Source organism: Trachymyrmex cornetzi, unplaced genomic scaffold (genome assembly GCF_001594075.2).
Source record: "Trachymyrmex cornetzi isolate Tcor2-1 unplaced genomic scaffold, Tcor1.1 scaffold105, whole genome shotgun sequence".
Classification (NCBI taxonomy): Eukaryota; Metazoa; Arthropoda; class Insecta; order Hymenoptera; family Formicidae; genus Trachymyrmex; species Trachymyrmex cornetzi.
The window spans coordinates 107,510-127,016 of record NW_017295598.1 but is presented as its reverse complement, the minus strand read 5'-3'; the positions used below and the strand labels follow the sequence as shown (position 1 = coordinate 127,016).

Sequence of the window (19,507 nt, the reverse complement as noted above, 5' to 3'; positions counted from 1 at the left end):
CTTCATATCAATTACATATCAATATACGATAATATGTAACATATAATGATGCCTATTTTAATAATTTTATATTTAAAAGTAATTATCTCCTAAAAAATATTTTATTATGACAAAATTCAGATCCTTTGCTAGGATTATTTTTTACAACTCAAATAATCACGAATTATTTTATCTCTAATTTGGATTTATTTTTGGTTTTATACTAATTTTCATTTTAACCACTTTCCAATGTAATACTGAACTTATTTTCCGTGTTCGACTTCTGGCCTAACAAAATTTATGTTTGATGCTTGAATTCTTTCAAGTAATTTTCTTTATGAATACCTGTACTATTTCTCGAACGTTTTTTGCGTGTGTTTAGACTGTTTAGAGCAAACTTTTCGATAGTTTGATCGCGCGAGGACTCGAAACGCGAGTGAACAATTTGACTAGTGGTCTAATAAGGAAACTATAACATAGTAGCTATTTCCAAACACGCTTCCTGTAACCGCAGAATCACCCGATAAACTACCACCGACTAATTAAATTCGCAATTGAATCTCCCTAATTAAATTCCGCACGGAGTAACGAGAAATTTGTAAATAAAAACGGAACGACGTGCGTTTAATTATAATTACTATTAACAGCATAGAACGTGTAAATGTGTGTGTATGAGTGTGTATGTGTGCGCGCGCGCGCCCATGTATAACTGTAAAAAAACTTGGTAGTATGTAAGATGTTATTAATGAAAAAGGTGCTCATAAGAAAAGTGTGTCAAAAGTCATCGAAGAACGAAGAAAAAATCCGAGTCCAATCGGAGAAATGAAACCGATAGAGACTCATTAATACCGTTATAGTATTGTCGATGTATACGAAAGAGAAGAATGTCACTAAAGAAGATCCTTTCGTTGTTTCTGGCATGTAAATCGCCGCGCAATAATTAAAGAGACACGACAAGCTTCTTCTTATTATCCCCAATTAATTTTCAGAATGCATCAGTGCCTGCTTACCGTGACATCTCTTTTTTTTAATAAGGATTCTTAAGAGATCCCGTCAACTTAAAATTCCAGACTATTCCCTGAAATACAATCCTAGATGCAATTTCATTATGATCATTGTATCGCAGCTCGAGACAATTGGATTAAACGTATAAATAAGTACTCGCGGTTTTTTTCGATCGAAAATAAACATATGTACATATATCTATTAATATAAGAAAAAAAACGGTAGAAACATTTTAATCAAATTATCTGCCTTTCGAATCTATCACTTTTTGTCATCTTTTAGATAGCATATGCTGCGGTGAAAGAATATTTTGCAGCGCGATTTATCGTTCACATCGAAATGGCTATTTTTTAATTTTTTTTAAACCAATCTTGGCGCGTTATTTCCGAAACAATATTGTCTCCATAAATCTCGCAAATTATTCTGTCTGCTTCAGTTTTATGGCGATGAAATATATAGTAAAGCATGCAATGGCGAATATAAGTACCTTTTCAACGTTCAATTTCAATTAAACTGGAAATGTACTCAATTGTCTAACTGTAAACTATTACATAACTTTTAAAATGTAGGTTGGTCAACCTTCCTAATAGAAAAATAATTGGGCACGGAAATTTAAATGCATGATTGTTAGCTTATTACCTAAAGTTAACCGCGCGGGAACTTATTTATACATCTATATATAATAATAGATCTCAAATGCATCGCGTAGCAACACAATTGCCAGCCTTGTCACGGAATTGTACCATGATTCTGCAATCACCGAGTCTGAATTTGATTATACAATATATGTATATATTGTATAATTGCAAATACATATATATATACATATAACTGCAGATTCTACACGCAATTGTATCGTAAGTTCGTAACTACAGATTCCGGATACAGTAAGAACAGCTTTGCAATTAATCGTACGACGACAGTGCAAATCCCCAGACGCGTTTACGAGAGATTGCAAAAGGACAGACCCGACAGACAGTGAGAGAGAAAGAGAAAAGGAACGAGAGAACGAGCTGTCGTTTATAAAAATGAAGACACGATCGTCGAATTTGCGCAAGCGTGACACGGCTTCGCCGTTGTATCGAGCCGGTGGTTGGAGTACCAGCGAGTACAGATGGATGATGGAAACACACACGGCGACAACAAGCCCCCCAGCGAATCCCCTCATCATCGGACTCCTCTATCGGGCCGCCCAATCAGAAAATCAATTGTAGGTCGCCGCCGCATTAATCGTACGATCGACCGTTCACCGTCGTCATACTAATTATTTAGTTTTCCATCGTTGTTCGCGGCTTGTCCCGATGTCGACCTCGCGAAAACCATTTAAACATGCGCAACGAGACGGCTACATTTTACCGTCGATTATTCCTGAAGAAGAATCAATCGATAGCCGATATAATGCCTTACAATTTTCACGCTCGATTACATCAAATTGATAATATTATCCAATAAGTCTCACAAGTTTTTCATATTAAGAAATCTTTCGCGTATGTGGCTAACATCCTTGGATCTTCAAATTTTTTTCCTTTATTTTTTCTATTTCAAATTACATTGGTTCATAATTTTTGAATTCATAGTGCAAGAAAAGAGAACAACTTTTGTTGACATATTTTGGGGCACTGATAATTTGAAACTGCCGTCAGAAAAATTCCATGAGGTCGAATTTTTTAAATATAGCATTTCTTTTTAAGTGATTTGAATACGACAAGTAATGAGTAAGACGAATATTCCGTCAGGATTTGATGATAATTGACAAACGTTATCAAGAGTATAGGATGAAAACATGCTAAGCCAACTACTTCTGAACTCTAATACGTGAAACTATTTCAAAGACATATAAAAAACAAAAATTAAATGCTCAACACTTCGGACTTGTTTTATAATTTCAATAAAACTTCACTATACAGTCCCTAGCAACATTATTATGACTACTGTTGAATTGTACGATATTTTTATAAGTTGGCAAATTTTTATAAAAAGTGGTCGAAAGATTTGTATTTCATGTGGCAATACTGTTTTCTAAATTACTGTGCATGCAACTCTAACATAGATCGCCATTTTGACATGTGTCAACTGTTTAACCACGCCAAAGTTACATCTCGAACGACGAAGTTATAATCTCTATTTAGAATACTTTGTCTCGTGACGTAAATTGTTAATATTAATAAAATATAACGGTAAGTTAAATAATAACTTATGTTTAACTTATTTATTTATGCTTTATTAACATATCTAACAACAATTTATATTTATTTTGCATTGTTTTTTAATGTTTTGTATCTGCTTTGGGCATGCATGTTTGATTTGTTTTATTTTTAAAGAATGGGTAAGAAAAGCGATATTTTTCTATAAAAATAGGTTATGATGAAGGGATTAGATGCTAGTGATTTCTCAGCGGGAAATAGCTAAAAGAGTGAAGGTTTCTAAGACAACAAATTTAACCAGATAGAAAAGAGTGCAAAAAGATAAGGTGGTCATAATAACGTGCCCAGAGACTGTATAATTGGAAAAAATATCTTTGCTTATATTTGAAAAATCAAACTTGATGAAAATATTTCAGTGGCAGATTCGAGATCAGCGTCGAAAATTAAGTATCCTAGAAGCAGTTTTCGTATGTTTTTGCACAAAACATTGTAAACCAGTGTTATTAATTTCGAATTTCTACAAAAATACTTTTTAATATAAGGGATAACGATAGAATGAATTTTGGCCAGGTGAATTAAATCTGTCTCTGTAGAGTTAAACTCTTAATTATCGTTTATATCGAAACTCATTAAATTAAGATATGAAGTTTGTTAATGTAATATTAAATATCGTGCATTTAATGCGAGCGAGCTTTACCAAAATTGATCGAGATTAATTGACTCGCGAAGTCACGACATCTGGGTTCGCTCAGGTTCGCAAACTCGAGGAAACCTCCTCTATTTAATGTTACAACCGGAATGGCATTAATTATACTCACTCATTAACGCGCAGCGAAAGTTACGCTCTTTGATAAGACGACTAGATCCACAAGATGCATTCGTCCTAAAGATGAAACTTCAAAAACTTAATTAGATCGCTAATGTCGAAAAAACTCAAGTACTTGAAGTACAAAAATATAAAATTAAAACAAAATAAAAATGTAGGATTTGAACAAAAAACTGCTAATTTTATTCAAATATTGGAAAATTATTAATTTTAAATTCCTACTTTTTAACGTAAGAAACAATGACTGAATAACGTGAAATAAAAATAGAATACAATATTCTATTTTACTTGACAACACACGCGTTAAATATTAAAATATAAAATTAGAATAGAATGAAAATTAAACGACAAGAAACAACCTCTTGTGAAAGAATTTAAGATCAAAGAAAAGTATGAGAGTTACGTAGATCTACTTGTATCTTACTTAACGTGCGAGATATATTATAGCTATATAGCTTGTCTCTTTCAATATTATTCATACATTACTTTCGTCCAGCTTTCGTCTCATCGCAATTTCTCCAGCAAGTACCAACTTGAAACGGTAATACGAGGTCTTCCACGGAATTGGTGTAATTGGCAATCTGCACAATTAGTCGGCGTCTCTCGTCGAAGGGAAAGACTAATCGTCGTAAGCCCCGTGGGGCTGAATTCTCCATTAACCCTTAAACGGCGCTCGAAACTCCTACTTACTTCCAATAAAAATCAATAATGAAAATAATAGCGAATCAGTCAAAATTATACTAATTAATATATATTACGATGTGAACGCGCGTAAATATAAGAATATATTATCAAATGCGAAACCTTAAACAGCTCTCTCTCTCTCTCTCTCTCTCTCTCTCTCTCTCTCTCTCTCTAAATCTTTAAAGTAGAATCTAATTCTAAAGAGTGACATCTCACTCTTAAAAATTGACAATTGAGCTATTCCTTTTCACCACTGGCTCAATTATTTATACTCTTTGTTACTCTAAGAGAGATTTTAGAGAATATAAAAAAATTAAATGAGAAAATAATGACTGAAAAAGAGAAATAATCATACGTCAGGAAAATCAGACTTCCTCATCTATTTCGTCGAACAGCAGAAACGCGTTGAGTGTTTCGCAAACAACGGGAAGACAACAAATCGTGTAGTAGGCGGTCGCAACTCGCAATCAGACGCAAAGAAAATGAGGAGAAGTGGGCGAGTCCAAACTGACCGAATTCGCCTGACATTAATTAAGTTCTCGACAAGTCAAGTATACCTCGAGATAAGAGCTAGGCTAGCCGAATTCTCGGAAGGTAGCTAGGATCGATTTTTACAAGGCCAAAATTTCGGAATTCTTATGCAAGTTATCATATTTAGAGAGAAATAGATAGATATACGGTAAAACATTTTGTATTTGTGATAAAATCAGTCGATTCAAGTCCTTAAATTAAAATTTCGTATTGAACTTTTAACATATTCCAGCGTTAATTTAATATAATGTGATTATGTTTTCAATTTGAACATTTTATTATTTGTATTTTTCATATAAATTAATTCTTTACAGTGTCTTTTAAAGATACTCATTAGCGTTAGTAATATTGAATTGCTTGTCAATGTAATTTGTGAAATTACGTACTTCAGTTTGAGTCTAGAACTGTATTTCAAGCCCGACAAATAATCAGCGCATAGTTTGCTTGAAATGGAAATTAAATAGTAAAAATTCACATAAAAATATTATTACACACGAAGATCCATCTTGACTAAATATGATCCTCTTCGCTCATTTTTGTTAAATTTGGTGTTAATTTAAAATTCAACATTCCTTAATGTTAAAATAACAATTCATGAGTAAACGAACAAATAATATAAAAATAATATATTTTAAAACATAAAATCTAATAAACGAATAAAATACATATTAATTTTTAACATACCGTAAATGTTAATTTTACTGAAAAAAATATCCACAGTTTGCTTGCAAATTAAAATGTAGATGTTTTTATATAATTTTTTGTACATAAATTTGTATTCTTTTCTGACATATTCATCTTGTGTAAAATTAACATAAAAGTTTGAATAGAGACCGTGTTTCGGACATGTGAAATGTGGTAAATTAAACACGAAATTTCCAAATTTCCTGTATATACCATGGTATAAAGATATGGAGATAGATAGAGAGATAGAGATAAGAGATAGATAGATAGAGGGAGATACAAGCGTGATATGTCCTGCGTTTTGCGGTTGCACGCATCTCGATGCATCGAGATGCACCTGGTCTACGAAATACATTTCGTAGACCGCGGCGCGGCGGATATGTGCTGCATGTAGTACTCACGACATGTACATGCAACTACAGGTACATAAGACTCGGTATAGGTCAATTAATCTCTAACCTCGGCATTCCAATATATAATATTAAATTAGTCGATCCTTTAAGCTCTGGATGACTATCAAAAGCATCATTCCTTAAATTACGGTCTTTCCGTATTAATTGAAAAAACCTGGAGTTAAGCGTACAAATTAAATTTGTCGGCCTTTTAACTTGCGGCTATTAAAGGTCTTGGAGGGTCTAAATTAAAGCCTTTTTGCTAGAGTCCAAAAAATTGAGCTAATATCGAATTAAATGTTAAAAGCCTTGGCGCATAAATCAAAGATCTTTCCCTTCAGGATCGAAAATTGCATCCTAAATAATAGAAGGCGGGACGACGCCAGTTGTAGCTGCTAAGAGAAACTGTAATAATTTATTTAACGTTGCGGACAGTGACATAACTGCATCCGGACTCGTTAATCTATCAGTAGGAAAATGAAATGGTAGGGACTTGGGGGGAAGAGGGGGAAAGAGGGACACGGATGAGAAGAGACGGATAGAAAATGTTTTTCCAACGCTCGCACGATAAACTCGTTTTAATTAACGAGCGGATCCGCGTTAAAATACGACGTATTAAAGCGCATTATTTATGGAAGACGAAGTGTAGCGGCGGAGAAATAAATGTAACAACGTCCGGAGTCCTGGGGAAAGTTACTAAATCCTACTTTGCAGATTTCTCAACCGTCATTCTCAGAACGCAGTAAGGTCCTAACTTTTGCGGACATTAAATCCTCGGACAAGGGCGCGCCTTTCATGGAAAAATAAACTAATTAAAAAAATGAAAATTCTCCTTTGAGGAGAATTCTTATATAAGCTCTTGAGTAAATAAATCTGTAATTCTTTTTTTTAAATATCGATGCGGATATTTCAAAAGGCGATTTACTTTATTATTAAAATAACTGTTAGAAATTACTATAACAATAATTAATTAATAACTTATTTGAAACGAGAAATGACTTTTTTTAATAAACAATAATTGACGGAAAATACTGGCATGCTTATTACTCTCAGTACATCTTCTCGATAATTTCTTTCCATTTTTCTTTTGTTGACATAATTTACGAAAATATTCTTTAACTATAGTCACAGATTTTTTAGCAAGCGTTGGCATGCCAAAAGCCGTTAACTTTTCACAAGACGCTGCAAAATTTTCTCGCATAATTTTTATCTGCTGTCTTGCATCATGAAACACTCATGTGCATTTCATAAAAAGAACATTACTGCTGCATTTGCAAGTACATGAATAGACTTCCCCACACTGGAAAGCAAAAAAATGCGGTTATTCAAACAGCGTTGACATTAATTCTTTTGAACAAACATTAATTAATTTTATCATTATTAATTATTATTTTGTTTATGATAATGATAAGTTTAAAAATTTTCTAGATTTTATCTACAATTATTTTAAACATTATGTTACCGTGGAAATTAACAATTATGGTACATATAATTATCAATTATATGTACCACACAATAATTATATTATTTTTTTTAATTATAAATTTTAATTAAATATTTTTTCTCAATATGATAGAAATACAAATGTAAATTGTAAATTTTGCTATGATAAATGAATATAGCTTATATAAATGTAAAGAAATAAAAATGTGCTAAAAATATAAATACATTGTTTAATACAAGAACTTTAAACAATGTAATTTTAATGAAACGGAAGAGTGATTATCAATTCGCGATTAAACATGAAACTAGTGTGCCGTTAATTACCCGATTATTCCCCGCGAATTAATTCATAGCGAAGAGAAGAAGCACACGCGAATTAATTCCAGTTGCGAAATATTAAAATCGGGTCTTCCGTGACTCTAAGCGAGAATTATCAGGGTTGCATCCTCCGCGAAGCCGCTAATCCACTCCGTGGGATTTAAATGTCACGAGAAGATATTAATTCACACACACGAACGCAACGATCCATATTTTGTTCTTTTTATTCCTCTGGATCATAATCTCCATTCTTGAAGATTCTAATACCTAAAAATAATTGCCTGAGTTAAAAGAAATAATCATCCCCTTCTCTCTTCCTTTCAATTTCCTTCCTCTAAGCTCTTTCTTTGTCTTCAAGTTCTGTTTGAATTTTTTAATTTTTCTCTTTTTATAAATATTTGTTACATATTTTTTTTTTGTATATATATACAATAGGTATGATTCTCTTTGTTTCCTAAATCAAAAACATTTAGAGAGCTCGTTCAAGAATTTGCTCATGTAGATTCCTAGATCTTCCTCTCATCCTCAGAAATCCCTAGTTTTCCCGAAATTAATTTACATACAGTCACGATTAGCACACTGATTAAAATCAAGATTAATGGATCACAGGTAGCGCACTTTCCTTGGTTCTCGCCGCTTATTACCCTAATTCCCAGCGAATCCTGCCCACTCGATCCAACGTCCTTCTATAATCCTGACACGAGGCGATGCTTCCGAGGAAAATCTCATAATTTCATAAGATGATCTAAATTTTCATTTTATTACTCATATTTCTTTACTTCTTTATTTATCTTACATCTTGAATATTAATAATTTATATTTATTATAATCTAATATTAACAATTTTTCATATTTCAAGAGTTTCATGTACATATAATTATACCTTTTATATTAATTATTTAATATTTATTTTTCCATTATATATATTATTTTTCAAGACGGAATAATGTCTTAACGGAACACTGTATGATAAAATCTTACTTGACGATTGAGTCTTGGTCCATTTGTTTAGACGTTGAAATTTAATCGTTTGTGAACCCCGGAGAGCAAAAGAAAAATATTTTCCAGGCTTTCCAAGCTTTATTAGACGACCGAGGTGTTCGTCGGATTAGACTCAATGCAATCGATAATTTCTCCAAGTAATAAAAAGCATCAATCGTCTTGAAATTAAATTTTCTTACCTCGGATTCAAGATACCATTACTAAAGTTTGCTCGACAAAATAATAAAATCCAATTTATTACTATCTCAATTTTTAGTTTAAACTCTGTTATGTAATAGTATTACAATTTTCGTATATCTCGTCGCGACTCATATTAAATTCTGCTGATTTAAATTTCAACGGGGAAAAATCAAGTCCTTCTCATTCGTATTATATTATACTATTATACTATAATGTATGCGTCTGTTGGCAAATTTATGCAAGATAAAAAATTCAATTTTCTGAATCAGTAATAAATATGTTTTTTTTTTATTTTAACGCGTTTACAAGGCTGTATATATTAGTAATAATTAAATCCAGTAATTACACATTCGATGTGTATTATATTCGATATGCGATGCAACAAACGCTAATGTAGTAAATATATCGCATAGGATACATCACGCTTGAAAGGATTAAAATGTTGGCTAGATGTATAAGGTCGGGGCCAATGCGGGCAACAACTTGTCCTGCGATCAATAATAGTGCACGCATTCGTACAGATAAATAGCGATCAATTGCAGGCATCGGGCATTGCCATAACCGCGTTAACGATTACATCGCGAATTCCCGGAATCGCGCGTTAATTGGCCACGATTGCACGTTCAATTACTCGCTTTGTCCACATCGTGTGCATTCGCTTGCCGAAGCGCATTGCTTACTGCCACTAACCGCCACTCTTGAAATAATACACGAAGTAAGAGCTATACCAGTAATTAATAACTAGTATTATCCATTTCATTATCCATTTAGTCGCAATTTATATTGCACGAGTGTAATGGTTAAAGGGAACGCTTGAGACACATCTCAATAGATAACACTTTCGCAATTAATAATTATAGTGAGGACATTGTTAATTTGACGATTTTAATTATTAAATCGAATGCATAATATACTTATAAAAGAGAGTTACTTAATAATTAATAAATTCAACACTCGTATTACTAATTTAATAATTATAATTGATATGCCATTAAAACAGATGCACAAAGTAACGCATTGCTTATAAAATACATGACCTTGCCTCTTGAAAATAATTTACTGATTAATGATTCTAAAAAAATAATAGATGCTATCAAGTTAAGAATAAGTATAATCATTAGATAAAGAAATACGACAGTCGTCACGCATACAGTCGTCATGCATAAAAATAACACGTCAATACAACATTTCGTAATCGATCCAGTGTGACACATTTATTTCTGTTATTGTGCAATAAATAATTCATGTATTTCCCTCAAAGAAAAATATCAGCGAATATGATAAACCCGATGGTTAATCGACTATTATTCAGTGGCGATGATTACAATTGTCGAGAGAGAAAGAGAGAGGGGGAGGGAGAGATAGATAGATAGATAGAGAGAGAGAGAGAGAAAGAGAGAGAGAGAGAAAGAGAGCAAAAGAGAGATTATGATAATCTAGTGATTACGAAATGCACGGAGCAAATTCGTTTCTCCGATATTAATAGTGGGACTCAAAGCGATTGTGAATCACTCGAGCACCTTTTGTGAACATAAAACGTGCCATAAATTTAAATTTAATCCCTAAGCAGGCTCTTGATCTCTCTGCTAAATCGTCGCATTACATAAAAACGCATTTTCTAAAAAAAAAATTAAGTGTTACTTTTATAATACTTATAATAAATTAAATATAGTATCTATAAATCAACTTAATTAATTATTACTTAAAATATCTTATTAAAAAATAACTTTGTAAGATTATGAAATACATCAATTTACTGTAATAAATAAAAAATTAATTTATTTTTCAATTTTTCGAGATTTTCTCATTATTTCTGATGCTTTTTTTACAAAATTGAATAAATGCAGAATAAAAATCGAACTTATTGATTAAAAAATAGATAATCACAGTCACCGGTCACGTTCGAAATCAAAGGGAAGTAAATTTAAGGGTCAACGAAACATGCAGCGACGAATTGGCGTGGGTGCAATAGAAAATGGGACAGGTTCAAAGGGTTGGAGATTAAACGTGGAAAAAAAGAAGAATGAAAACATGTGACCTGAAATTTGAATGATGAGAATCACTAACCCATGTATTGTGCGGAGATTAATTGTAAAGGACGGACAGCAAGGATTAAGGCGAGGATCCTCCGAAGAAATGAGAAACAGGGTCAGGGACGAAGCTGGCGAAGTCTGGAGTTTGACAAGATAAATAATTACATGTTCCTGAAAAATCTCGAAAAATATAGAGAAACTGCTACGATTGTCCTGAATTCTTCTTTTTTTAGAAAATAAAGGAAGATGCGAAGCATACTTAAAGAAATATTCAAAAGTTAGCTACTTTTGCCGTTATACATCATGATTTATATAGAAGATCCGACCCTGGAGAGAAGACAGAATGGACATCAAAGAGTTGCAACATGAAATAAAGTCGCGTTTTCAGTTCGCCGATCTACGAATATAAAAGCTATTGATTCTTCCTGTCTCATACGTTCTTCTTTGTTATGTGACGCAAAATATTATGGATAAAAGTCTATTCGCGTTGACTAAAATTATAAATTAAATTTACACTTATTAGAATTTAAATCTCTTTCCCAGTTTATATAATCACTGAATTATTACATATAAATATATATTAAACGTATTTCAAATATTATTTCTTACTTCTTACGTTTCCATTTTTGTATCCAGGCAATTTCTAGTCTTAAAAGCAATTGGAATTTTTCGATGTCGTATTTTACGATCAAGTAATAATTCCTCGAAAGAAAAATGCTTCTTCTCTGTCGATGAGTTACTCCAAGAAAAAACCCTAAATTAAATTGATATTTCAGTAAGAATCTCTCACTTTTTTATTGATTATTCCAAAACAAATCAAGTATTGATCAAACAGATGAAAGATAAAACCGAAACAATTTACTAACAAATGTCTACCGAAATCTCGGTCACCACACTTAAATTGATAATGTCTTCATTCTTGAATTGGCTACCTACCATTTAAAAACTGATACAATAATTCAAAATAAACTCTTACAGATATATCTATGAAAGTCTTAAAGATACCTACATATAAATTCTTCCATAAAGTTAGATCTTCTTTTTTTTATACAATAAAATGAAACTTTATTTTCTGAATTGAGTAAAATAAAATTTCACATTTTTTTTTATTAAAAAAAGATTATTGTTCACCTTTTTATTTTTTTATTTAACACTGAAAATATCAAACAGTTCTCTTCATTATTAATCCCGCTCCTATTTTTTAAATTAATATTATATCTTTCTCTTGTGTTAAGAATAGGATTTCAAAAATTTTTTACTTTTCAACAGTTATATATCCTTTATATTTATGAAATACTTTATTTCATTATTTTCTTTATTTTCATAGTAGTAAGTAAGAAATGTTGATACTTCTAATGTTAATAAGATTTAAGAGCTGAAATTCATGATAAATATTTGGTAAAATTTCTTTTAATATTAAAAATTAAAATATTGCACATTTTCTGAAAAAGTTCACGAAGATAAAAGCAAAGCAACTGGAAATTTGTTCAGATATATCTTAGTTGAATAGAAATACAATTCTACATACCTATCTCTTTTTCAGTCCGGAAGAGCCCGGAATACTCACTACGGCAAGACAGGAAAAGCAAAAGCGATATATACACGCAGAGAAGAAGAAAATAATGCACATTTTCTACATCGCGCAAACGAGAATGGTAGATTCTTTTCTCCTTGACAATATTGAATGGCCCAATATGAGAACGTGATATCCCATAAAATAAAAAAAAAACATTATTAAAAAACCAGTTTAAATTGTCTTTCTAGTAGCTTGTGTCAGCTCTAATTTGTTCTATGAATTACATAATAATGGGATAATGCTCTTATATATGTAGGGGTGTGTGTGCGTGCGCGCGTGTGTGTGTGTGAACTAAAATAGTTTGAAAACTAACTAAGATGAGGATCCTTTACAGAAACATAAATAAAGTTGTGAAATAAAATTTCTTCCCTTCGCTTTATTTCCGAGAAAAATGACTTGAAGGATTAATATCTTTGTACTCTTCTTCTATAATTTTCAGTATATTAACTTTCTAATAAAAGTCTATTTTCTCACAAAAACGACTTTCTGCGGGTTAGCTCACTCTCTCGTTGTACCACTCGATTATGTTTCGTGTCTTATCGAGCACGAATAAACTTCTTTGGCTTTCATTGACTACCGCCGACGCAATAACGCATCCCCGTGGGACGAAGATATTTCCTCCCTCGTCTCGTAAAACTGCAAGTCTTGTAACGCGAGACGGCGCGGCGCGGCGCCTCGGGATATAAGGTAAGAAAGGATTATTCCTAGTCGATTTCAAGTAAAAATAAACCGCAAAAAAAAATCATTAAATCTTTTTAGTCTCCAATGAGAGCTGGGAATATTAATCTGGAGTTTAAATTAACTTTAAAATTGGCAAAACTTATTTATACAGTCGAGCATAAAAACGTTAAAAAATTAGAATTTATCTTCCTGAGAAATTTAAATTAAATTAAAAACTAGAAAGATTAATATATTTAAGTGGAATAAGTTTAAATTAAAAAACTCTATATATAAAATGCCTTCAAGAAAAATTATTCAAATCTAATGCCACAAATTCTTTAATTCTTCTTAACTTAACCATTAAACATAAGAAAGAATAATTTATTTGATTAAGAAATTATAGGTTTATATATATATATATATATATATATATACACACATACATATATTTAAATGGAATAAGTATAAAATAAAAGATTAAATTTAATTTAACAAATTATTGGATTAAATCAATTAGACATTAAAAATAAAGAAAAATAGTATTTAGACCAATTTGCAAGTATTTCATATCACCAGAATTATTAGAATTTATCAACAACAGGATTTTCTCCTTAAAATCATACATAATCTATTTATAATATTAGTAATAACTAGAAAGAAATGTTTAATAATGTTACATATTTTTTCCTTTACATTTAAAAAACAAAAATATTATGAATAGTCTTAACTAAAGAAAGAGTTGCATTCTCAGATTCAAGTTTGAACTCATTTACAAGAACCCGGCCTCTCTGAAATTGCAATCTGTATGTGGAGAAATGGAACGTGGTACAGTTTGCGGTGTATAACTTATTCAATAGGTCAGTCTCTATTCACCGTGGCTAGTGAAAAGGGGTAAATGACGATGATCAGGTTCAGAAGAAGAGAAATAGGGAACATGAAAAAGAAACGAGGAAGCAGAAAACGCGAGAGAAGAATAATAAAAACACACTTCATCCGAAATTAATATGGAGAGCTTGCAAAGTATACAAATTGACAAGCGTGATCTATACACGATATTATCTGTATAATGTTCTATAGATCTCCGCGTTCCTTTATCCACGGATTCCTTGGTTCATTTCCTGACTTCACGTCGACGAAAACACGAGACGGCTTACATCCTTTGACATGTAAAATCTAGAAGACTTTGCGTTCGCGGACTGATAACGAAACGTTTGTCGTTCAAGGGGGAACTTAACGTTGAGACCTGTATATAAATCCGTCTCGTTTCTTAAAACGTATTTTCAATTCCTTGAATATCTTCAGATTTTGACATTTCGAAGAGAAAATATTTTCTCGTGAAGGAAACGTGAAACAGAAAGTTCTAACGAAATTTGGCGCCCAATTTCGTTTCAAATCAAAGAATAAACAAGTTTAAACAATTGCACGTGGTTGCAGTTAAAAATGGTTAAGCGAAAGGCAAATTTACGCACGTATTGCGATATTTTGTTTATCGTCTTATGTTAACAATTGCAAATCAGCCGACTGCTGTCAACTGCGGACAACAGTTTAAACTTGTCCGTTTACGAATGTCATTTTCGCCTATTGTTAAGCTACACGTGTCTCCAAATAAATTCAAATCTGAAAAATAATCATCCTTGAAAAACAATTGAAAACTGGCAGTCAAGAGAAATACATACGAACATCCGAAAACCACCGAATATTTTTTTCGTGAATCTTATACTAATCGAGAATCGATTATTTCTTCGACGAAAACGTCTATATACTCTCTCGCGTAATTAAAAATCAGATAACAAATAAAATACGAAACGAGAATATAAATTGTTAAATAAAATGTGCTAATAAAATAAAAAAGAAAAACTATTAAATAAACAATAAAACAATTTTTAAGCGAATTAAAGATATTACACGTATTTTTTGAAAAAGAAAAAATTGGAAAAAAATACAAAATCTTTGGCAGTGATTTGAATAAAAAATTATTTCAATAAAAAGTAGACATGTTTTAAAAATATAGTTAAAATGAAATGAGAAAATTTTTATTTAAACTATAAAATGATATTATTAAATATTAAATATTGGCCTTATTGAAATGTTTTTCGTATGGTAAATATAACATATATTTTTACATGGAAAATATATTTTTTCAATTCCAGTCACTTTTTGCAGACTATATACACTTAATACATCCTTGTTTCAAGAAAAAAATTAAATAGCAAAATTATATCCTCTAGTCAACTTGAAAGAAATTTTAGTGAAACTAAAGTTCAACAGAATTTTAATTCGAAGCTTTGTTACAAAGATACACAATGTAAAAAACAAAACGGTACGTTGAGAAAGGAATACTATGGAAAAGCCGTACCCAAATTGTGTGTCTGTAATTAAAAGAATGTCCGGTGGTAACATGGACGCGCTTTAGATGGTAAAATAATTTGTGCAGCGTTTTACATTATTCACGCCATATATTATCACGAAACTTCCAAGTTGCGTGCAAACGATGTCTCACGCTATCTCTCTAAATGAAAAAGCGTATTATTTCCGTTTATTTACTCGGATTTGTTTGCCTCGTTTTGATCGCAATCTTATCAGCCGAAATGTTCCAAATATCTCTGCAATCGATAGCGATAAACTCGCGAGAACAATCGGCTATTATAAATACATTAATATAATTGTACACTTATAACATCGATGACAAAACTTTCAAATACGTTTGACGTAGCACGAACACGCACGAAAAGAATGATTTTGCAAAATATCTAAAAATTTAGCTAGATACAGATCTGAAAAAAAATTTTGTTGAACCGTCGGAATAATTACATAGAATTTCTCAAGTATAACGAGGAATGTTGCATAATCTTGATATTCTAGCAATTAATTTGAAGATTCTATATATATAGGTAACTATTTTATAATTCAAATAAAGTTATTTTGAGAGATTCATATTTAGCTAAATTTTTAAATACTCCAGAAAAATCGTCACTTCTGTGCGCACTTCCACAGTGCCTTTAAAATTGCTTAATTGCTATTTATTTTAACGTTTTGTTAAATTATTATCCCAAGCAACTAATTTTTTTTCAGTGTTTATCAGAGATGTTAATAAAAAAGGAGATAAAAAGTTAATTTTTTACGCGTCAAACACGCCTATGAATATTCGACATGCATTCCTTTTTTGTTTAATATTCAATTGATTCCACTAAACGAGGATTAGCGCAAATATTTATTTGCCGCGAGAGTTGACACAGAATACGTCGACAAAAATTAATATCTAATAAATGAATTTCGTTCACATTTAATAATGCGATCGATGTTGTTTAAAAGTGAATTCGCGCATTTTTGCTTCCCTCTTTTATGCAAAATTACAAAAAAAGATTAAAGCTTTGTTATTTTTGGATGAATTAGTACGCCTGCAAACACGCTAAATATGATTTCGGTCTACGCGGCTCTAAAAGAGGTCGAAAGCTGCGAAGTTCACAAACGTGCGGAATTTTCACATTCTTCGGTTACATCAAATCTACTTTGTGGAATTGGGTAACTTTACAAAGGTACTCACCGGAACAGCAGGAAGCCCAGACCTGTAACCGCGGCTCGTCGAACGTCATCGTTAACATCAGAGACCTGTTACAAGAAAAAAAGATCGCGGATTCAATACTCCGCCAGAAATTCAACCTCTCTTCTCTTTGATTTGAAATCGACACAGAACCATCTGTCTTTCGGATTCAATTAAAATTAGTACATAAAATCAAAAGAATTCATTCCAATTTATACACAGGGTGTGCATGAATTAGTGTCAAATATTCTAAAGACGTATTCCCCTTGACTAAGCATTAAAAAAAAGTTCATATGTCTAGAAACGCTTAGTTTCTGAGGTAGGAGGAATTTTATTGTTTAACAGTATCAAACAATTAAAACAATTAAAAACTAAACTTTGCTAGATCCATGTTTGTACAAACTTTTTTCAATGTTGGATCGGAATATTTGACTTTTCACCCTGTATATGCAAAGTAAGCATGAATAATTCAAAATGTTTCTCAAAGGTTTCTCATCTTTTATCTAAATACGAATAATAATACGTGATATTTTTATCTAGAAGCGATCTAAAGAGAAAACGCGGTCAAAAATGTTTGAATGCACTACTCTATGTGTGTACAAGAAAACCATTAATAAAATAATAAAATAAAATCTATGTACAATATTAAGGCAGATAACATGATAAAATTAGAATATATAGATTAGAGATGAAATGAAAATCAAATGAAATTTTAAAAAATAAGAAAATAAAATATACTAATTGAATCAACAAAAATACATAATCTACGAGTCTAGTGGTCATACCGGATAAACACTTACGGCAACATGCAGGAGTTTGCGGATGGCCTGATTGTTTCCAGTGCCACAGTAAGCCATCGCCAGCGTATACATGCCGCTTCTACGCAAAATCGGATCCTTGTCGGCGCACAAAGACGTCACCAGGGGATCGGCCTCCTCGAGGCGGCCGTACATCGTGAAGGCGATACCGACCGCCAGACCACGTAAGATCTTCTCATGTTGTGTCTCTTGGGCATACTGGAAAAGCAAAAGCCTCTCGTAAGAAACTCGATAATCAGATAAATCTCGAAATCTGAAATATCTTCTCCTTGCATTTTATCCTCAATAAACACCGAAAAGATAATAAATAGTATTTTCTTTGTCTTGCAGTAATGTCGATGACTGCGCGTCCATAAATACACAGTTGTATACGTACTATGTAGTACTCATTTTAGCAGTTAGAAATTATTTTTCTAATCGATAAAATAATCGATATGGTAAGTATTTACATTTAAGTGTGTTCACGTTTAAAAGTGTTGCCTCGTTAAAAGATTATTTTTATCCGGTTATCTAAATTAAATTTTAATTTTGTTATTCTAAAAAATAAAATTCAGAAACATCTTCAATAGCTGCAAATTAATATTTGTCAATTCTCGTGCAAAAAGAAATTGTTCATCTCTGAGAGAAAACTTTTCTCTCACAAATTTAAATTCTTTTTTTGTTTCTGAAAACTTCGTTCCGTCGAGTTGTACACTTTTAACGTTGAATGATCCGCATTTATTTCGCACAGATCTACAATTAATGCAAGCTGCTTTTTGCAGGAGATCGAGATGTGCTTGTGTGTTACTTAATCACAGCCGCTAGGATACATTATGGAACCCGTAATGGGTAACTCGATTAAACCGACCGACTAGTGGCAAGTTATGATTCGTTTAGCATCGACCTGCTGCTGCTTGCAGCGGTGGCCGGCAGCGACGAAAATTAAAGCTCGTTTCAACCGCGTGCAAAACTACTTTCCGCGAAAAACGTAGAAACTAAAATGCGACTACGGTTTTGGGAGACTCGGAAAGAAAAACTTTACAGATTAACGCGCGAAAAGCGTGAGAAAAAACACAACGAGATTGTGTCTTTCCCGGCCGGAATCGGCTATTCCCAGAGAAAATAGAATCTTTATCTAAAATCATTTAATACACTAAAGAAACACATACTAACTCTTTTAAAAACATGTAATTCCTTATTTCTCAGAAATTAACTATTGCACTTTATTAATAATAATAAAAACATGAGTTTTTTAGTTAATTAAAAAAGTGTAAATTCGTATATTTGTGGCTTGTTTTTATATGAAATTGGCTAAAAACGAATTCCATGAATGCAAAAATAAAATCCTTACGATTTTCTTTTGCAAATTGCGTAATTTAAATAATAGTCACTATATATTACTAATAATGCTACGTCGTTTTAAATGCTCGTAGTTTCCTAAATCAGTTTTATTTATATTATTTTCTTTCTTAATTTTTTCATAATATAGTTTTAAATATATAAACTCGGGGTGCAACGTAAACCGGCACACCTGTCTGTAAAACAAATCATGAGCTAACTTAATCTTTATAATGTTGCTTTATAGTATCAAACTCTATCGGAGCTGAAAACAATGACATATACGAGGTATGATCAAAAAGTAAGGTGACTTTTTGAATTTCGCGCGCTCTGTACACTCTAATTTCAAAATTTTTTTGTTGTTGTGTTGGTAC

General features: G+C 31.9%; 1 protein-coding gene across 1 annotated transcript in view; it reads right to left on the bottom strand.

The window, feature by feature from the left end:
• Window positions 1-19,507, bottom strand: part of Rpn2 (Regulatory particle non-ATPase 2) — a 47,199-nt gene that overhangs the window by 15,695 nt on the left and 11,997 nt on the right. Inside the window, exons 2-3 of the mRNA XM_018504757.1 lie at window positions 17,799-18,014; window positions 17,002-17,066 (exon numbers count right to left, since the gene is read on the bottom strand). Coding sequence (XP_018360259.1) covers window positions 17,002-17,066; window positions 17,799-18,014 — 281 coding nt within the window. The remainder of the gene's footprint in view (window positions 1-17,001; window positions 17,067-17,798; window positions 18,015-19,507) is intronic.